Genomic DNA, 18,924 nt, shown 5'->3' on the forward strand with positions numbered 1-18,924 from the left:
ATTGTTTTTTGTTTGCATTTGACTGCAAGTATTGTGGTTAATGTAAGCATGATTCCTTGCAAAAGGTGTCAGTTTTGTTGCCAGAAAAAAGGGGAAAACCCCTATTAGTGTATTAGAAGCGAATGCAATTGACCAGATTGCAAGGGGGCACGGGGTTGCGAATCATCGCAACCCCTGAGGAGCCACTGCGCCTGGCAGACTTTAAGTTGGGTGAGCCTCCGTTAGCTGCACTGTTCTGTCTTCGGGAAATGTTTATCTGATCACAGTATTTACGCAGTGTTCCGGGAAGCATGCGCGAGGCTATATTTGGTCCGATAACTTGTGATTGAAACATGTATGCCATATTAGGGGTGCAAAAAGCACGTGTGGCAGCAACTCCACAGGGAGCTAGAGATGTGTTTTTTTTGTCTGGGTGCTTTCCAAGCAGAACATTCAAAACAGAAGGGCAACGAGCAGCAATGTTTTTTGTTGAACACATAGGTTTTTCTTTTTCGATTTAAAGCTTCTTTCGTGACTGCAGGGATTCATCTTCTTGGTTCTTTCGGTAAAGTCACGTAGAAGGGAAATAATAAAATAATAAAAATAAACATAATAAAATACAATTCTCATGACGTTTCGGCCACAACGCAAGCAGCCGTCCTCAGGTGAAGAACAGCTGTCTTTCCGACAGACCTGTTCTTCACCTGAGACGCTGTCTTTCTAACAGACCTGTTCTTCACCTGAGACGCTGTCTTTCTAACAGACCTGTTCTTCACCTGAGACGCTGTCTTTCTAACAGACCTGTTCTTCACCTGAGGACGGCTGCTTGCGTTGTGGCCGAAACGTCGTGAGAATTGTATTTTATTATGTTTTATTTTTATTATTTTATTATTTCCCTTCTACGCGACTTTACCGAAAGAACCAAGAAGATGTAGGTTTTCGTGACCAATGTCCATAATACAGGTATTTTTGGGTTAGATCTGCGTAAATATGAATGTGTTGTTAAACCGGCCACCACCCGATAAATGTTGTGGATTTACTCTCCAACGCACCGGTGTGCTGTACGAGTAACGATTGGCACGTTCTGTTGACGTGACAAACCTTACTAATGGGCTGTGTCGGGTGGTGGCGGGTTTAACGACACATTTATATTTACACGAACTAACCCAAAAAACCTGTATTATGGAGCAATTTTTTGTCCCCTGTTATTGTTTTGGTAGTGTTTTTTTTCCATGATATATATTGTACAATACATTCATGTATTTTTACTGAACATGTATGGCCCGTTAATCCGCTGTTAAATTAGAGCCTCCCCATGTTACGGGGGATGGGAAGATGACTTCACCATGCCGGTCAGAGCGGATTGGTTGAAGGCAGGGGGCATAGAAGTTCGGTACAATGTGGGATTTTTCCGTACCGCCCACCACGTCGTACGGCGCCGCAACCGCCTGTAACAATGTGGCATGCAAGGCGGTCAACTGTCTAAGCACTCTCCAGGTTGAACTTCGCTTCGGAGATTGGGCACATTTTGGGTGATCTCGTCATAACCACCGAGTGTTGTGCCGTAGTCAAAATAAAATAGGTATGACTTAACTAAAACGATGTTGATTTTATTTTACCCGGTAAGGCCCACTGAGATATAGAGCGGTTTTTTCAGAAGCGACCTGGCCACAAAAGGATAGTGCAACAAAGCGGCGTATCATGTGCAAATGTATAGCAGCCAAACACTCTAAACGCACGTTGTTGACTCTAAATGTGGAGGGGAAAAGCCGGAGGACCCGGAGAAAAATCAACACGACCACGGCGAGAACATGCAAACTCCAAATATACAGCAGCAGCAGGTGTCAGGGTTGGGATCGAACCCACGACCTCCTGTATACCAGGCGAGGTAGTTAACATCTCCTAGCCACCGTGATGATGATGAGAGAGAGAGAGACACGCAAACTCCAAATATACAGCAGCAGCAGGCGTCAGGATCGCGATCGAACACACGACCTCCTGTATACCAGGCGAGGTAGTTAACATCTCCTCGCCACCATGGTGATGATGAGAGAGAGACACGCAAACTCCAAATATACAACAGCAGCAGGTGTCAGGATTGGGATCGAACCAACGACCTCCTGCATACCAGGCGAGGTAGTTAACATCTCCTAGCCACCGTGATGATGATGAGAGAAACGCAAACTCCAAATATACAGCAGCAGGTGTCAGGGTTGGGATCGAACCCACGACCTCCTGTACACCAGGCGAGGTAGTTAACATCTCCTAGCCACCGTGATGATGATGATGAGAGAGACACGCAAACTCCAAATATACAGCAGCAGGTGTCAGGGTTGGGATCGAACCCACGACCTCCTGTATACCTGGCGAGGCAGTTAACATCTCCTAGCCACCGTGATGATGATGAGAGAAACGCAAACTCCAAATATACAACAACAGCAGGTGTCAGGGTTGGGATCGAACCCACGACCTCCTGCATATCAGGCGAGGTAGTAAACATCTCCTAGCCACCGTGATGATGATGATGAGAGAGACACGCAAACTCCAAATATACAGCAGCAGGTGTCAGGGTTGGGATCGAACCCACGACCTCCTGTATACCAGGAGAGGTAGTTAACATCTCCTAGCCACCGTGATGATGATGAGAGAAACGCAAACTCCAAATATACAACAGCAGCAGGTGTCAGGGTTGGGATTGAACCCACGACCTCCTGCATATCAGGCGAGGTAGTAAACACCACGGCGACTTGATGATGTAAAGCCACCTGTGAGTTACTCTGGGATTGTCTTTGCAGCAGGACAGCAAGAAGGCAATTGAGGAAGTGTCGGAGAAAACCTCCACATGCGGCGTGGACCTGAAAGCGAAGATCTCCGAATTCAACAGCCAAGTGGACAATGGCATGGTCATTACACTGGTGAGGGAGCACAGCATCAGCAGTGAGCTGCGGGCTCTTCAGCTAATGCCACAGATTTCGATTTAAAGCTTTTCGTGACCGCAGGGATTCATCTTCTTGGTTCTTTCGGTAAAGTCACGTGGAATGGAAATAATAAAATAATAAAAATAAAACATAATAAAATAATTCTCACAACGTTTCGGCCACAACGCAAGCAGCCGTCCTCAGGCGTTGTGGCCGAAACGTCGTGAGAATTATTTTATTATGTTTTATTTTTATTATTTTATTATTTCTATTCTACGTGACTTTACCGAAGGAACCAAGAAGATAATGCCACAGATTTAGATTGAATGTCAAGATTTGTGGTATCGATTCTATTGCATAATCGACTTGTGAACACATACCATACGTGTACGCCCGTGTTTGTCAATGCACTGCTGGATGAGAACCTGGCCACATCACGCGGGTCGTGGGGGTTGTTTAGCCGCATGTCAACACGGTCATTGGTGCGGCTTGGCAAACGCGTAGATACGGGACAGTAGAATCACAATGCAACTCTGTATTTTCCTGCACTGCCTTCAGCTCACAGTCACTTATTGCCCATTGGGGTCACCCATCCCAATCACTATACAGGCTCAAGCCTGCTTAGATTATGAGACCTGATAAGATCTTGTGCATATCGGTCGATTTGTTCTTAGACATGTACTTTGCGTATTTATTTATACAGTATGCATGTGACGACATGTCGGTGATTTAAAATCGATTATTACGCTGGCAAAACCTGTGTCGATCGATTCGGCCCTGAGTCAGCCAGTGGTGACAATTTCATATTCCTGTATAGCTGACTGGAGTATACATTTTATCGGGAAGCAGGAGACCGTGGCGCATACCGTCTCCGGATGTGAAGTCCGTCAGGGTGCGCCAGGTGGACTGCTTGCCCCGCACGTGCTTGAGTAGGAGGCTGTCGCATTGGCTCTGTCGCTACGTGGGTTGATGGCCTCTCACAATATAACATTGACGTACAGTGATCCCTCGTTTATCGCGGTTAATGGGGACCGGAACCCCTCGCGATAGGTGAAAATCCGCAAAGTAGGATTGGCCCCCTAGGAATTTCCGTATATGTGTGTGTGGGTACCAGAATGTTTAAAATATGTATATTTATACTTTATATATATATATATTTTACTTAAATCTATTTAATTATAAAACCTTAATATTATACATTCACTCTCTCTCTCATACAATACGTATTATGGTGTTTTACACTCACCAATGACAGTAGTATCTTGAGACTTGACTCCAGTAATGACGACGACGATGACAATGACGATGACAATGACGACGATGACAGACCTGTGCAGTTCGATGAATGTGATGATGAATGACGATGATGATGGTGTTACTGCACAGGTATAATGAGGCCTTTAAATCAGTTCGAAAAATCCGCGATGCACTGACGCCGCGAAACTTGAACCGCGAAAGGGCGAGGGATTACTGTATCACGCGCGAATGCGTGCTTGCGTGCGCGCACACAGCAAGCGGACGACTCCTACACGGGCTTCATCCGCGTGCACATGTCCCTATCGCGTCCCATCTCGGTGGAGAGCGGCAAGCGTCCGCCCTCCATCTACGACGCGCTGCGGAGTGGCGCCACGGGGGCCGCCACCGCCGCCGCCGGCGCCGCCGCGTCATCGTCGTCGTCGTCGCTGTCGGTCAGCGGGGGCCTGCGGCGGCGCACGTCCTTCTACCTGCCGCACGACGCCGTGAAGCAGCTGCACGTCAGCAGCGGCACGACGGCGCGCGAGGTGATCGAGGCGCTGCTGCGCAAGTTCATGGTGCTCGACAGCCCCCGCAAGTTCGCCATCTTCCAGAGGTGCGAGAGCAACGGGCAAGGTAGGGTCACGCGTGCGTGCGCGCGGATAATGATACGCCTCGTAATCGACTTTGGACCGAGGACGCGTAAGGATCTGGCTGAATGCAGTTTCATACTATTAGTTTTTTCGGTGAAGTCATGTGGGTAAAAAATGTAATTAAAGTTAATAAAAAATAAAATGATAAAAATCACGACGTTTCGGAGGCAACACAAGTCTCCGTCATCAGGTGGGACCGTGACTTTACCGAAAAAACTAATAGTATGAATCCTTGCAGTCACGAAAGCTTCAAATCTAGAAATAATGCCGTTACAAGCGAAACGTCGGATTTAATTGCGACATTTGGTCGGGAGAATTAATTATTCTTCAACTTGGCAGTGAGATGAAAAAACATTAACTGGTACGTTGTTGATCTCTTCTAAACGTGACATTGTAATTTGTTTGGCTATGTCAGGTGGTTGGAGGGTCTTTTGTCACAGGTTTAGCCAGATAATTACGTGGCCTAACCCAAACGTCTCTTATGAAGGAGGGTTACGGACGTGCGCCGGTGTGAGCCGGACCTGGTTTCCCTTGTGAAGCGGTTTATGTTTGACCGTAGCCACGCGTATCGTGTTGTATCGTGTTGTATCGTGTTTCTGTCTGGTCTGTTGCTCTACATGTGCAGCTCCTGGTCTTCTCGGCCACAGTTTATATATTCACTGCGGTCACAGTAACGTCGACATACACATCATGATAAGAAAGAGAAACACGTGGATCAACAAAGACAAATTAGAGACAGCTTCTTGCCTAACGAGGTCCTCATCAGAGCTGCATCTATCCAGATACCTGGCTTCGACCTTCCAAGGCACCAGCAGGGTTCAGGGTTCACCGCTTACGGTGTGACCAGCGGGTTTGTGCCGCTTCCGAACGCCGATGGGGCGTACTACGCGACAGCCCTCCTTGATCAAATATAACAATGTGACGACTTTGCAGAAAGTTAACTGCGGTTGTATTTTCAGGCGAATTAATTTCAAGTTGTTTTTGTTGTGGATCTACCAATTCAATCGCCGTGTTTCGTTATCATCATCATCATCATCCAGTCTGGATGAAAGTCTCCCCAAGTCATTTCTATCCCTCACGATCTCGGTGTTGCAACAATCCATGTGGGAAGCAGGAGACCGTGGCACATACCGTGTCCGGATGTAAAGTCCGTCAGGGTGCGCCGGGTGGACTGGTTGCCCCGCACGTGCTTGAGGAGGAGGCTGTCGCATGTTCAAGTTCAAGTTCATGTATTAGGTATAGCCCTGTGAGCCATTCGGCTCTTGAATCGGGTGCAACCGCAACAAACAAACAAAAAAAAACATGAACAAAAAAGATCTTAAAGTTAATATGTGACTGGGTGCAAACAGAAAATCCAAGAAAAGACGGCAAAATATTGCAGAAAAGGCACCGTACACCAACGCTGTGTGCAAAAATCCCAGTGGGATGCAAGTCAAACAACCAACAACAACCACAAGATAACTTAGATTAAGGCCATCAGTCTAACTCTATACTACAACAAACAAACATGGCCAAACCAAAAAACTTTTCGAAATCACCAAAATAAAGCCATAAAACATGGCTCTGTCGCTACGTGGGTTGATGTCCTCTCACAATATAACATTGACATACATACTGGCAAAGGAGGTGCCAATGGTGTAAATGCTTGTCCCGAGCTCTCATACTCTGATGGTGCATTGTCTTTGAGTTGTGCGCCTTTTGGCGTCATCTGGTCCAACACCATGTGAGACTAGGCTCTAAGGAAAGCTGTCTCGGGTGTGGACCAATCAACTTCAAGGACAGTGCAAACATTATCAGAGTTGTGTTTTTTGATTGCATTCCGACTGCAGGTATTGTGGTCAATGTAAACATGACTCCTCGTAAAAAAAGGTGTCAGTTTTGTTGCCAGATAAAAGGGTAAAAAAAACAATTATCATGACGCAACTTATTTAATTATTTTCCTTGTGTATCTGGTGTCCGAACTGTGTAAAAGCATTCGCTAAATAAATATTGCCAAAAATGAGTACCGAGGACATATTGACCGTGAAGCTAAGTAAAAGGGGCTTGGGTAAGACGCATCATGGGCATGAGAGACAGTGGCTGACGAAACTGCTGACGGGAGTGGCAGCTAAAGGAGGGAATAAACTGGACATCGAGACGGAGCGATGAGATCAGCTTGTACGTGTGTCAGAGGTCGCAACCGGGTACCCGATACCCGTACCCTACCCGATACCCGGCTACCCGTACCCGGCCGGGTACGGGTAGCCGTTTGCGATCCTGGTGCGGCCGGGTACGGGTACGGGTAGGCCGTGAGTCACCGGTGAGTAACCGTTTGTCACTCATTTCGGGTAGGGTACGGGTACGGGTAGCGTACGGGTACCCATACCCGGCCGGGTACGGGTACCCATTTGCGACCCTGGTGCGGCCGGGTACGGGTACGGGTTAGGAATGAAAACCCGTTTGCGACCTCTGACGTGTGTACGTATGTTGAACTTCTTTTGCAGTGTACGTAGCCAAACGCGCCGATCAGAGATTGGCAACAATCCATCTCGCTGTTGTGTGCAACAGCTCGATGGATTGCTGCAACACCGAGATCGTGAGGGATAGAAATGACTTGGGGAGGCTTTCATCCAGACTGGATGATGATGATGATAACGATAACGAAACACGGCAATCGAATTGGTAGATACACAACAGAAACAACTTTAAATTAATTCGCCTGAAAATACAACCGCTCCAGTGGTACCTCATTTGCCAGTAAAAAATATGATAATTGTTTTTTTACCCTTTTATCTGGCAACAAAACTGACACTTTTTTTTTAGACCACAATACCTGCAGTCATAATGCATAATGCAAACAAAAAACATAACTCTGATAATGTATGCACTGTCCTTGAAGTTGATTGGTCCACACCCGAGACAGCTTTCCTTAGAGCCTAGTCTCACATGGGTTGGACCAGATGACGCCAAAAGGCGCACAACTCAAAGACAATGCACCATCAGAGTATGAGAGCTCGGGGTAAGCATTTGTTGCCAGATAAAAGGGTAAAAAACCAATTATAATACAACCGCTGTTTAACTTTCTGCAAAATCAATCTTAATTTTTGAACTTTCGTGACTGCAGGAATTATTATTTGTTTCTTTCAGTTAAGTCACGTCTAAAGATAAAATAATAAATTAAATTAAATAATAGAATGCGACGTTTCGATTGCAACACAAGCAATCATCATCAGGTATAATGAAATAGCGACATAAAATCTAACCAGAAAACTATAGACAGACATATTAGCAGACAGATATCACCAAGATACATAGCGAGAGCAACACAGGTAACAGAGAGGGGTGATCGTCTCTGTGTGGTGGCCTTAAATAGACAGAGGGGGGGGGGCGGAGGCAGAGAGAGGGAGGAGGGTTAGAGAAAAAATTAGCATATCAATGAGTGGTCAACAGACGTGGTGCTGCGAATGCGATGGCACGGCAAGCAAGCCTGAAAATCAGGAGAAGGACACACTAAAATTAAATAACCTAGTAAAATTCTTTAGATTGTTCACACTTAAATTCTAACTTAGCAATCTTTGAAATACGTAATCAACCAGGCTATGCGTTAATTGTGTGTTGACCGACCCTCTGTGTTGTATTACATTACATTTCGATATTTTACTAGGTTATTTAATTTTAGTGTGTCCTTCTCCTGATTTTCAGGCTTGCTTGCCGTGCCATCGCACTTGCAGCACCACGTCTGTTGACCACTCATTGATATGCTAATTTTTTCTCTAACCCTCCTCCCTCTCTCTGCCTCCGCCCCCCCCCCTCTGTCTATTTAAGGCCACCACACAGAGACGATCACCCCTCTCTGTTACCTGTGTTGCTCTCGCTATGTATCTTGGTGATATCTGTCTGCTAATATGTCTGTCTATAGTTTTCTGGTTAGATGTTATGTCGCTATTTCATTATACCTGATGATGATTGCTTGTGTTGCAATCGAAACGTCGTATTCTATTATTTAATTTAATTTATTATTTTATCTTTAGACGTGACTTAACCGAAAGAAACAAATAATAATTTCTGCAAAGTCGTCACATTGTTATATTTTATCATGGAGGGATCAAAAGTTGATTCCATCCACACCTGGGGCTTGAACTTGCAAACTTCTGATTGTGAGTTAAGCGCTCTAACCACTACACCAACAAAGCCACTGATATTTTATCGTGGTTGTTTGTCGAGAAAAGCCTCGGCTCTGTCCAAATAATTTTTAAGAAAAGTGCTGCTGTGAGATGTTTGGACAATTGTTGATTATGGTAAATGGTAATGGTGTATCCGTGCATTTTCATGTTCACGTTACTGTTGGCGGATGGGTCTCCACTAGAGAGAAGCTATAGAGAGCCCATCTCGAGGATATTTATGGAATATTCTTCCACATGGGCCAGACTTATCAAAAGAGTGAGTACACACACCTTACCCCAGCATACGCAACCTGTCGATAGCCTAATAGGGGTGTACTCGCAACAAGGAGTCATGTTTGCATAGACCACAATACCTGCAGTCATAATGCAAACAAAAAACATAACTCTGATAATGTATGCACTGTCCTTGAAGTTGATTGGTCCACACCCGAGACAGCTTTCCTTAGAGCCTAGTCTCACATGGGTTGGACCAGATGACGCCAAAAGGCGCACAACTCAAAGACAATGCACCATCAGAGTATGAGAGCTCGGGTAAGCATTTACACCATTGGAACCTCATTTGCCAGTAAAAAATATGATAATTGTTTTTTTACCCTTTTATCTGCCAACAAAACTGACACCTTTTTTACGAGGAGTCATGTTTGCATAGACCACAATACCTGCAGTCATAATGCAGTGTGGACCAATCAACTTCAAGGACAGTGCATACATTATCAGAGTTATGTTTTTTGTTTGCATTATGACTGCAGGTATTGTGGTCTATGCAAACATGACTCCTCGTAAAAAAAGGTGTCAGTTTTGTTGCCAGATAAAAGGGTAAAAAAACAATTATCATATTTTTTACTGGCAAATGAGGTTCCAATGGTGTGGTGTACTCATCCATACTGCTGGGTGTACAGAGGCGGGGGTGGATTTCAGAAACTTTCCCCACCGTGTCGGGAGATCAGACCTAACCAGTGACCTCTGGATAACAAGTCCAGGTGCACTGGCAGCATCCCTGGATTAAAGTACAACGTCGCATCTCTGAATCGCTGGTGGATGAGGTGGATATGTGAAAAGGTCAGATATGTGAACATCTGTACAGTATGACACCGTGCGCAAATAGGTTTCCGGACAAATATATGAAGCGCACTTTGCCTTAAACATGAGAAAGGGCTTTAATTGTGCTTGAGAAAGAAGTGAATTCACGCGAGATTGAGAACATTACTGCCTGTGACAAGGTCAGAACTACGAACAAATAGAACATGACAGTGACGCCGTGCACAAATCCTTACCTGTGTTGGCGGTTAATTGGTCAAGGTGATATTGTACTTTAGTTTGCTTTGTACTGAAAGAAAAGGGCATACCACTGTGAATATCCGCTCATGTGAAGCGATAAACCTTACGATAATTGTTTTTTTACCCTTTTATCTGGCAACAAAACTGACACCTTTTTTTTACAAGGAGTCATGTTTGCATAGACCACAATGCCAAAAGGCGTCATCTGGTCCAACACCATGTGAGACTAGGCTCTAAGGAAAGCTGTCTCGGGTGTGGACCAATCAACTTCAAGGACAGTGCATACATTATCAGAGTAATGTTTTTTGTTTGCATTATGGCTGCAGGTATTGTGGTCAATGCAAACATGACTCCTCGTAAAAAAAGGTGTCAGTTTTGTTGCCAGATAAAAGTGTAAAAAAACAATTATCATATTTTTTACTGGCAAATGAGGTACCAATGGGATGAACCTTACATTTTTTGTGTCAAAAAGATTAACAATGGCGACTCACTTTTTAGACTGCAGCATTGTGAGCACAGTGTATCTTCAATTAAGTTCCTGTTGTGGTTAAGCTGTGTTCCTCTTGCCAGCACCATGGTGACTGGAAGAAAATACGTCAATGATTTGTTCTTGTATGCACTGTATAAGACAAAGATCATTCGTACAGCCTACACAGGCCACTGGGGCAAGTGCTGTTAGTGAGCACCTAATGAAGGCCAGCATGATGCATAAAGGGTTCGTTTGGCGAGCACAACAACTGGCTGCCTTTGCCTGTCTAGTGATGTTTAAACACCGCGCTAGGTACTCAAACATTTAAGGTTGAGTCGACCTAGGGAAGGCTCAGAGTTGGTTCAGATAATCACCATCATGATTTCGATTTAAAGCTTTCGTGACTGCAGGGATTCATCTTCTTGGTTCTTTCGGTAAAGTCACGTAGAAGGGAAATAATAAAATAATACAAATACAACATAATAATAAAATGTTACGTAATAAAATAATAAAAATAAAACATAATAATTAAATATTATGCTTTTTTTATGACATAATAATACAATATTATGTTTTATTTTTATTATTCTATTACTTCCCTTCTACGTGACTTTACCGAAAGAACCAAGAACACCATCATGATGTTAGCCGTGAAATTGAACTGAGGCTACTACTGGGTTTGTGGTGCAGTATGCTAACCACTACATCACCGCCTGCTGTGTTGTTTCACCTGAAGACGATGGCTTGTGTTGCTATCGAAACGTCGTGATTTATTCGTTATCTTTTTACCCACGTGACTTTACCGAAAGAACCAACGAGTATGAATTCCTGCAGTCACGAAAGCTTCAAATCAAGATTGATTACATACACTGTTTATAAAGTAATTGCACAAATGTGTGACTAATGTTGTGTAGGCTATAAAGTTGGGAAGACATACATTGGGACACATGCTGTTCTTGTTTACGGCTAAGGAAACATTACTCAATCACTTCCCGTCGGGGTTTCGTAATTCATGACCCCCCCTCCCACGGTCCACCTACTCGTGACCACCAATCTCAGGGCCTGATGGGCACAGGCCCAGTAGGCCCAAAATATGCCACGTGGCGAACATCACCCGCACTCTTGAGGTGCTGTGGATAAGAGTTACTAGGTTTCTTGCATTGAACAAGGTTATTAGAACTTTGCAAAATAAATGGAGGAATTCCAAAGTGGATCGATGCAAGGGAGGTAGCAGGTAAGGAGAAGTGAGGTGACCTGCAGTGGGTGGATGAGTGAGTGAGTGGGTGAGTGATTGGGTGAGTGGGTGAATGAGTGGGTGAGTTGAGTGGGTGGGTGAGTGGGTGAGTGGGTGGGTGAGTGAGTGAGTGAGTGGGTGGGTGAGTGAGTGAGTGGGTGAGGGAGTGGGTGAGTGAGTGAGTGAGTGGGTGGGTGAGTGGGTGGGTGGGTGAGTGGGTGGGTGAGTGGGTGAGTGAGTGGGTGAGTGATTGGGTGAGTGAGTGAGTGGGTGAGTGATTGGGTGAGTGGGTGGGTGAGTGGGTGGGTGAGTGAGTGAGTGGGTGAGTGAGTGATTGGGTGAGTGGGTGGGTGAGTGGGTGAGTGGGTGAGTGAGTGGGTGAGTGGGTGGGTGAGTGAGTGAGTGGGTGAGTGATTGGGTGAGTGGGTGGGTGAGTGGGTGCGTGAGTGATTGCGTGAGTGGTTGAGTGAGTGGGTGAGTGGGTGGGTGAGTGAGTGGGTGAGTGGGTGGGTGGGTGAGTGAGTGGGTGAGTGATTGGGTGAGTGAGTGGGTGAGTGAGTGAGTGAGTGGGTGAATGATTGCGTGAGTGGTTGAGTTTGTGTTGTTGTGACCTGCAGCGTGGTAGTTGAACACAGTATCAAGTCCTCAACGTGGGTGGAGGAATCAATGAGTGAAGTTCATGGGAATATCTTCTTGGTTCTTTCGGTAAAGTCACGTAGAAGGGAAATAATAAAATAATAAAACATAATAAAATATAAATTCTCACGACGTTTCGGCCACAACGCAAGCAGCCGTCCTCAGGTGAAGAAACAGAGCTGTCGGAAAGACAGCGTCTCAAAGAAGATGAATCCCTGCAGTCACGAAAGCTTTAAATCGAAATTCATGGGAATAGTAACCATACTACACCATGCCGGACGAAACTGGTGACGGGAGTGAGAGCTAAAGCAGGGAATACACCGATAGACCGAGAGGACTCGTCGCCACGGAGATGGAGCGATGAGATCAGCTTGTATTTATGTATGTTGAACTTTTCGATTTAAAGCTTTCGTGACTGCAGGGATTCATCTTCTTGGTTCTTTCGGTAAAGTCACGTAGAAGGGAAATAATAAAATAATAAAAATAAAACATAATAAAATAATTCTCACGACGTTTCGGCCACAACGCAAGCAGCCGTCCTCAGGTGGAGAACAGGTCTGTCGAGTAGACAGAGTCTGAATGACTCTATTTTATGATGTTTTATTTTTATTATTTTATTATTTCCATTGTACGTGACTTTACCGAAAGAACCAAGAAGATGTGTTGAACTTCTTTCGCACCGTACGTAGCCAACCGTGCTTATCGGAGGTGAGCTTGTAGCGTGCCACTTCTTCCATCAGTCCCATAAAACCTTCTGCCGCGGTAGATCCACATGCTGGATTAAGGGCCCAAGCCAACTCAATCTCTCACGGTGTACCGTATGCAATTCGCGTAAATCAATTGGTTGATGTTTTCGTGCGTAATAGGCCCGGCATGATTCTCTCTGTTGTAGTTCGATAAATAATGTTGTGATTCAGTCGCAATTCGGAATATGTATTTATACTGGAGGAATCCGATGAGCTATGAAGCTATTTTTCGCAGGCGTTCAGTCGGGGCGGGTAACAATGTTGCAACAACAACAAACAATACTCAACTTAATTTTTTTCATTTTACCAAGTTAAGCCCACCGAGCTATCTAGCTCTTTGTCATCAGCGACCTGGCCACAAATGATAGCTCAATGAAGTGGTTTATCGTGTAGAAATGTATTTCAGCCAAATACTCTAAATGCATGTTTCTAAAATGTGGAAGGAAACCCTGTGGAGAACATGCAAATACCAAATATACAGCAGCAGGTGTCAGGGTTGGGATTGAACCCACAACTTCCTGTATACCAGGCGAGGTATTTAAGATCTCGCCACTGTGGACAAAAATATGATAGTACTGCAATTCAATTTAAGAAGCCACTACCGTATCCAGTACAGGTAGTCCCCGAAGTTGCGATAGTCCGACTGACGATATTTCGATCTTACGATGGCGATACGACAAAATTGCCATCAACAACCTAAACATCGTTCAAGTGTGCAGACGACGGACAGAATCTTGGTGGGTACAGTACAATATGATACGTTACGATACGTTCAATGCGTGTAATGATACACGTAGCTTTAGCGATTTCATTTGAAGTTTACCATGATATGTTCAATGCATGATGCTACAAGTTTTTATAGCAGATAGGATTGTTTCCTGAAAAACTTTCTATTAAATTGCAGTTCATATAGGTAGGCTAAGAATGTACCTTGGTTTTTACTTTACATTTTATTGTGCAATACATTATTGTAATTAATAAATACATACGGTATAGAGTTTATAAAGTACGGTACTGTTAATTGCTCTGTTTTGCTAAATTATCACCATTCTTTAAGACTCCTGGGTAGGTTAGGCCATCTTCGAATTACGATATTTTCCACTTACGATGGGGTCGTCGTAACGCATCTCCATCGTAAATAGAGGACTGCCTGTACACATTTTGGTAAATGTAGCACCGATAGTGACAACAGGTATTAGGTGAACCATATTTGCCTCTATGATTCAGAACAATTGATTCTTGAACGGCGCCAATCGGAGCCTGCATCTTGTGGAATCATTCAATGTCATTGTTGTCCCTAATTCTAACCCAGTTGTGTTATTGGCTTCACGTCATGGGATGATTAATCCATTCAGACCTTTTACACCATTGGAACCTCATTTGCCAGTAAAAAATATGATAATTGTTTTTTTACCCTTCTATCTGGCAACAAAACTGACACCTTTTTTTTACAAGGAGTCATGTTTGCATAGACCACAATACCTGCAGTCATAATGCAAACAAAAAACATAACTCTGATAATATATGCACTGTCCTTGAAGTTGATTGGTCCTAACCCCAGACAGCTTTCCTTAGAGCCTAGTCTCACATGGGTTGGACCAGATGACGCCAAAAGGCGCACAACTCAAAGACAATGCACCATCAGAGTATGAGAGCTTGGGGTAAGCATTTACACCATTGGAACCTCATTTGCCAGTAAAATAATATGATCATTGTTTTTTGTTTGCATTATGGCTGCAGGTATTGTGGTCTATGCAAACATGACTCCTTGTTAAAAAAAGGTGTCAGTTTTGTTGCCAGATAGAAGGGTAAAAAAACAATTATCCATTCATACCTCTCGCGCAGCAGTACATCAATCTGTGTTGTAGAATGGCCCCTGGATCACAGACCTACTGGAACCTCTTCAAATGACCTCTTGTCCACACCTCTTAACCACGGTGGCAATTTCCCACCCACCGTTGCGACAGGGAAAAATGTTCATCGCATCGGAGTGAAACCAATATTTTAATTAAAGTATATTTAACTAAAACGAAACGTATTGTTAGGTTTTTTTTCGGTAAAGTCACGTAGGTAAAACATTAAAATTAATAAAAGTAAAATAAAATAAAAATCACGACGTTTCGGAGGCAACACAAGCTTCCGTCTTCAGGTGGAACCGTCACAGCCACAACAGCTGTATCAAGTACTGTAAATGAGAGATTTCAGGAGCTACCACTCCGTTTATATAATGGTTGGAGAGGGGGGGAAGGGCCAAGTACAGCACACTCCCTATTCATATGGTAAGGTGAGGCTTAAGAGGGTGAGCCCTTGTTATGGAGAGGCACGGTTTGTGACTCAACCTGGCCTACCTAACAATAGTGTGAAGAGGAGAAACAACTAAACATGGTAAACCTGTGATAGTTTTCTCTCAAATAAGATTGGCCAAATAAGTGTAGTTAAATCCTTTTTGCATGGTTAATCACATCTTTCCAATGATTAAAACGAAACGTTTGTTTATTGTGTCTGGTTATCGATGACCGAGCTGAGATCGCCAAAACTCGGTTGTATCACGGGCAGCTGAAAGATTCGAGCCCAGGAAATCGGGGGGTGTGCCGCTCAAACGGTATAACCTCGTGAGAAGCCTTTGTCCAGCAGTGTATTGAGTATGGCTCGTGATTAATGATGACGAATCAATGATAAGTTGCATGTTACTTGCCTTGTATGTGCAGCCTGTTACACACAAAACACTGCTGTTAATCTGCTCCGTGAAAGGCGTCTTGTGCCACTTTATCTGCGGGAGAGATCTGCGGTCTCCCATTTTCGTTTCCTTCTGCCCCCCCCCCAACCTCGTCCACCCACAGCCTCGTTTGACTTTCCGCAGGTTTAGCGTAGCGCATGGTGCGCACGGCACCACGCGTTGCAGTGTGTGGGGCGGAGGCAGCCGGTGCTGTTATATTTTACGACTCAAGTTTCATTTATTAGGTAGAGCCCTCTTCTTGGTTCTTTCGGTAAAGTCACGTAGAATGGAAATAATAAAATAATAAAAATAAAATAAAATTATTTTATTATATAAATGTATCGTGTTTTATTTTTATTCTTTTATTATTTCCCTTCTACGTGACTTTACCGAAAGAACCAAGAAGATGAATCCCTGCAGTCACGAAAGCTGTACATCGAGGTATAGCCCTGTGAGCCATTCGGCTCTTGAATCGGGTGCAACCGCAACAAACAAAAAAACAAAAACATGAACAACTCGGAGAAAGGTTACAGCTCCGCCGGTATAAACCGCCAAGTACACAGAGGTGTGCCTATGTTTGTCTCTCTATGTATCTCTGTGATGTCTGTCTGCTTGTATGTCTGTCTGTGTGTCTCTGGTTCTGTGTTTTATCTCTCTCTCTCTCTCAAATTTAGCATTCTCAGGAAGAACGTAATCAAGCAGGTAGGGTGTTGGCTGTTATGTTATCCGACTCTCTGTTGTATTACATTACATTTCTAAGTATGCTAGATTTGTGTTTCTATTTCATTTATACCTGATGACGATTGCTTGTGTTGCAATCGAAACGTCGTATGCTAGTATTTAATTTATTATTTTATCTTTATACGTTACTTTACCGAAAGAACCAAGGAGTAATTAGATGTTTTAGTTTGATTCTGGCTCAGCTCGGCAAATAGCCAGTCGAGAAAACACACGTTGGCGTGGCTTGGATTGGCTGTTTTGGTGTAAAAGGAATATTCATGCTTCAGTATCGACAAGGGGTTGAGAACCAATGGTCCACTGGCCGTACCTAGCCTGCTATTCGGTATTTATATTTTGCCCGTGGCCACATTATGTCTACCACTTGGAAACAATGTTTATCCGTGACTTGAAGCATCTTAACCTCACCAATTGGGTACTAGAAGGGAATATCTTTGACCTGGCTACTTCTGTGTGTGTGCGTGTGTGTGCGTGTATGCGTGTGTGTGTGTGCGTGTGCAGTCACCCTACGTAAGATGGCCGACACGGAGCACCCCCTCTACCTGAGGCTGATGTCAGGCCCTGACTGTGACGCCATGCGCTTCCTGCTCAAGGAGAACTTCAGCGAGGACGTTGAGGTGAGGGCAGAGGTCGCAAACGGGTTTTGATTCCTTACCCGTACTAGGCCGCACCAGGGTCACAAACGTGTACCCGTACCCGGAATCTTCTGGTCGAACACCGTATGAGACTAGGCTCTAAAGAAAGCTGTCTCTGGTGTGGACCAATCAGTTTCAATGACAATGCATAAATGATCAGAGTATTGTTTTTTGTTTACATTTGACTGCAAGTGTTGTGGTTAATGTAAACATGATTCCTTGCAAAAGGTGTCAGTTTTGTTGCCAGAAAAAAGGGGAAAACCCCTATTAGTGGAGTCATTTACTTTTTACCAATGAGGAGGACTTCAGTTTTGGTGACGCCTTATCCTCGTGTTTCATGATGCTATGTTGTTTAGCACGATATCCGACGTTCTGCTCCACATTCTGGGAGTTTCTTTGATCTTGTTAGCTCCTGAAGATGGTCCCAACACTCGGAGCAAAACGTCGGACATCGTGCCAAACAACACAGCGGTACAACCCGAAAACGCTTCAGAGGGCTGTGCAGCACATCCACAAAAACCTGTTGTTGTAATTATTGGTGACATTTTGCTCCTATAATCTCTTCAGCTAATTGAGTGGACATTCTTGTGCCTGCGTGTGCGTGTGTGCGTGTGTGTGTGTGTGCGTGCATGTGTGTGTGCGTGCGTGTGTGCGCGTGTGTGCGTGCGTGTGTGTGCGTGTGAACGAGCAGTGGGATGCCTTCAGCCTTCCTGAGCTGCACAACTTCCTCAGAATCCTAGACAAGGAGGAGCGGAAACACGCCGAGGTTGTCAACCGCAATTACGCGCGCTACCGGGACCGGCTGCGCACCGCCCTGGTAGACAAGTTGCCCACCTAAGGGGGGGGGGGGGGGGGCCGCCCCCCACCCACGCGCCCCCCTCCGCCGACATCGTCGTCCCACACCGGCCTCGATCATCCGCGCTTCACGTCAGCCGAGGAGAGCGACGTTCAATTGAGTGGCCGCGTAGCTCCCGGCGGTCACCGATTCTGAGCCCTTGGAATGTTCTGGGTCTCAGCCACTCGACTGCGACTCAGCCGGTGTTTTCAAGCGTCGCGAATCGATTGCCTCGTCCCCGTTACCAATGACGGCGCCGAAAAAAAAATCACTTAATTTGGTTTCTGCTGATTTAGGTTACTTTTTAGCTCTGGGAATTAAAATATCGGTTTGAATGTAGTCGTACGACGGACCTCGCGCTCGTTTGCGGAGTGAGTGAGTGTGTGTGGGAAAGTGCTGCCCTCTACTGTATGGGCCAGAGGTCATTTGAAGGATGTCACAGGTGGCTATGCGCGCCGTGCCCTGACACGGGGCGGGTTGCACTCTGCTCTGGGTGAGAGGTCCCAGTGGAGATCTGGTCGATGGTAACTTGACGGCGGTTGCACAATCGGGATAACATTTGGGGGGGGGCGGGGAAATTACAAACATCGTGAGAGGAGACAACAACAACAACATAACAAAGGAGCGGTCAACAAGGGTCAACCTGGAAGGTGGAGTCTTGGTCTGCGAAAGACAACTCCGCAGTTCAAGT

General features: G+C 45.0%; 1 protein-coding gene across 1 annotated transcript; it reads left to right on the top strand.

The window, feature by feature from the left end:
• Positions 1–2,804: 2,804 nt before the first annotated feature.
• Positions 2,805–18,242, top strand: RASSF1 (Ras association domain family member 1). The gene is made up of 4 exons (XM_078876377.1): positions 2,805–2,894; positions 4,409–4,766; positions 17,265–17,380; positions 18,090–18,242. Exons 1-4 carry the CDS (start codon positions 2,880–2,882, stop codon positions 18,234–18,236), a joined length of 636 nt encoding a protein of 211 aa, XP_078732503.1. The 5' UTR covers positions 2,805–2,879; the 3' UTR covers positions 18,237–18,242.
• The last annotated feature ends 682 nt before the right edge of the window (positions 18,243–18,924 follow it).

The sequence above is a fragment of the Lampetra fluviatilis genome, chromosome 44 (assembly GCF_964198595.1).
Source record: "Lampetra fluviatilis chromosome 44, kcLamFluv1.1, whole genome shotgun sequence".
Lineage (NCBI taxonomy): Eukaryota > Metazoa > Chordata > Hyperoartia > Petromyzontiformes > Petromyzontidae > Lampetra > Lampetra fluviatilis.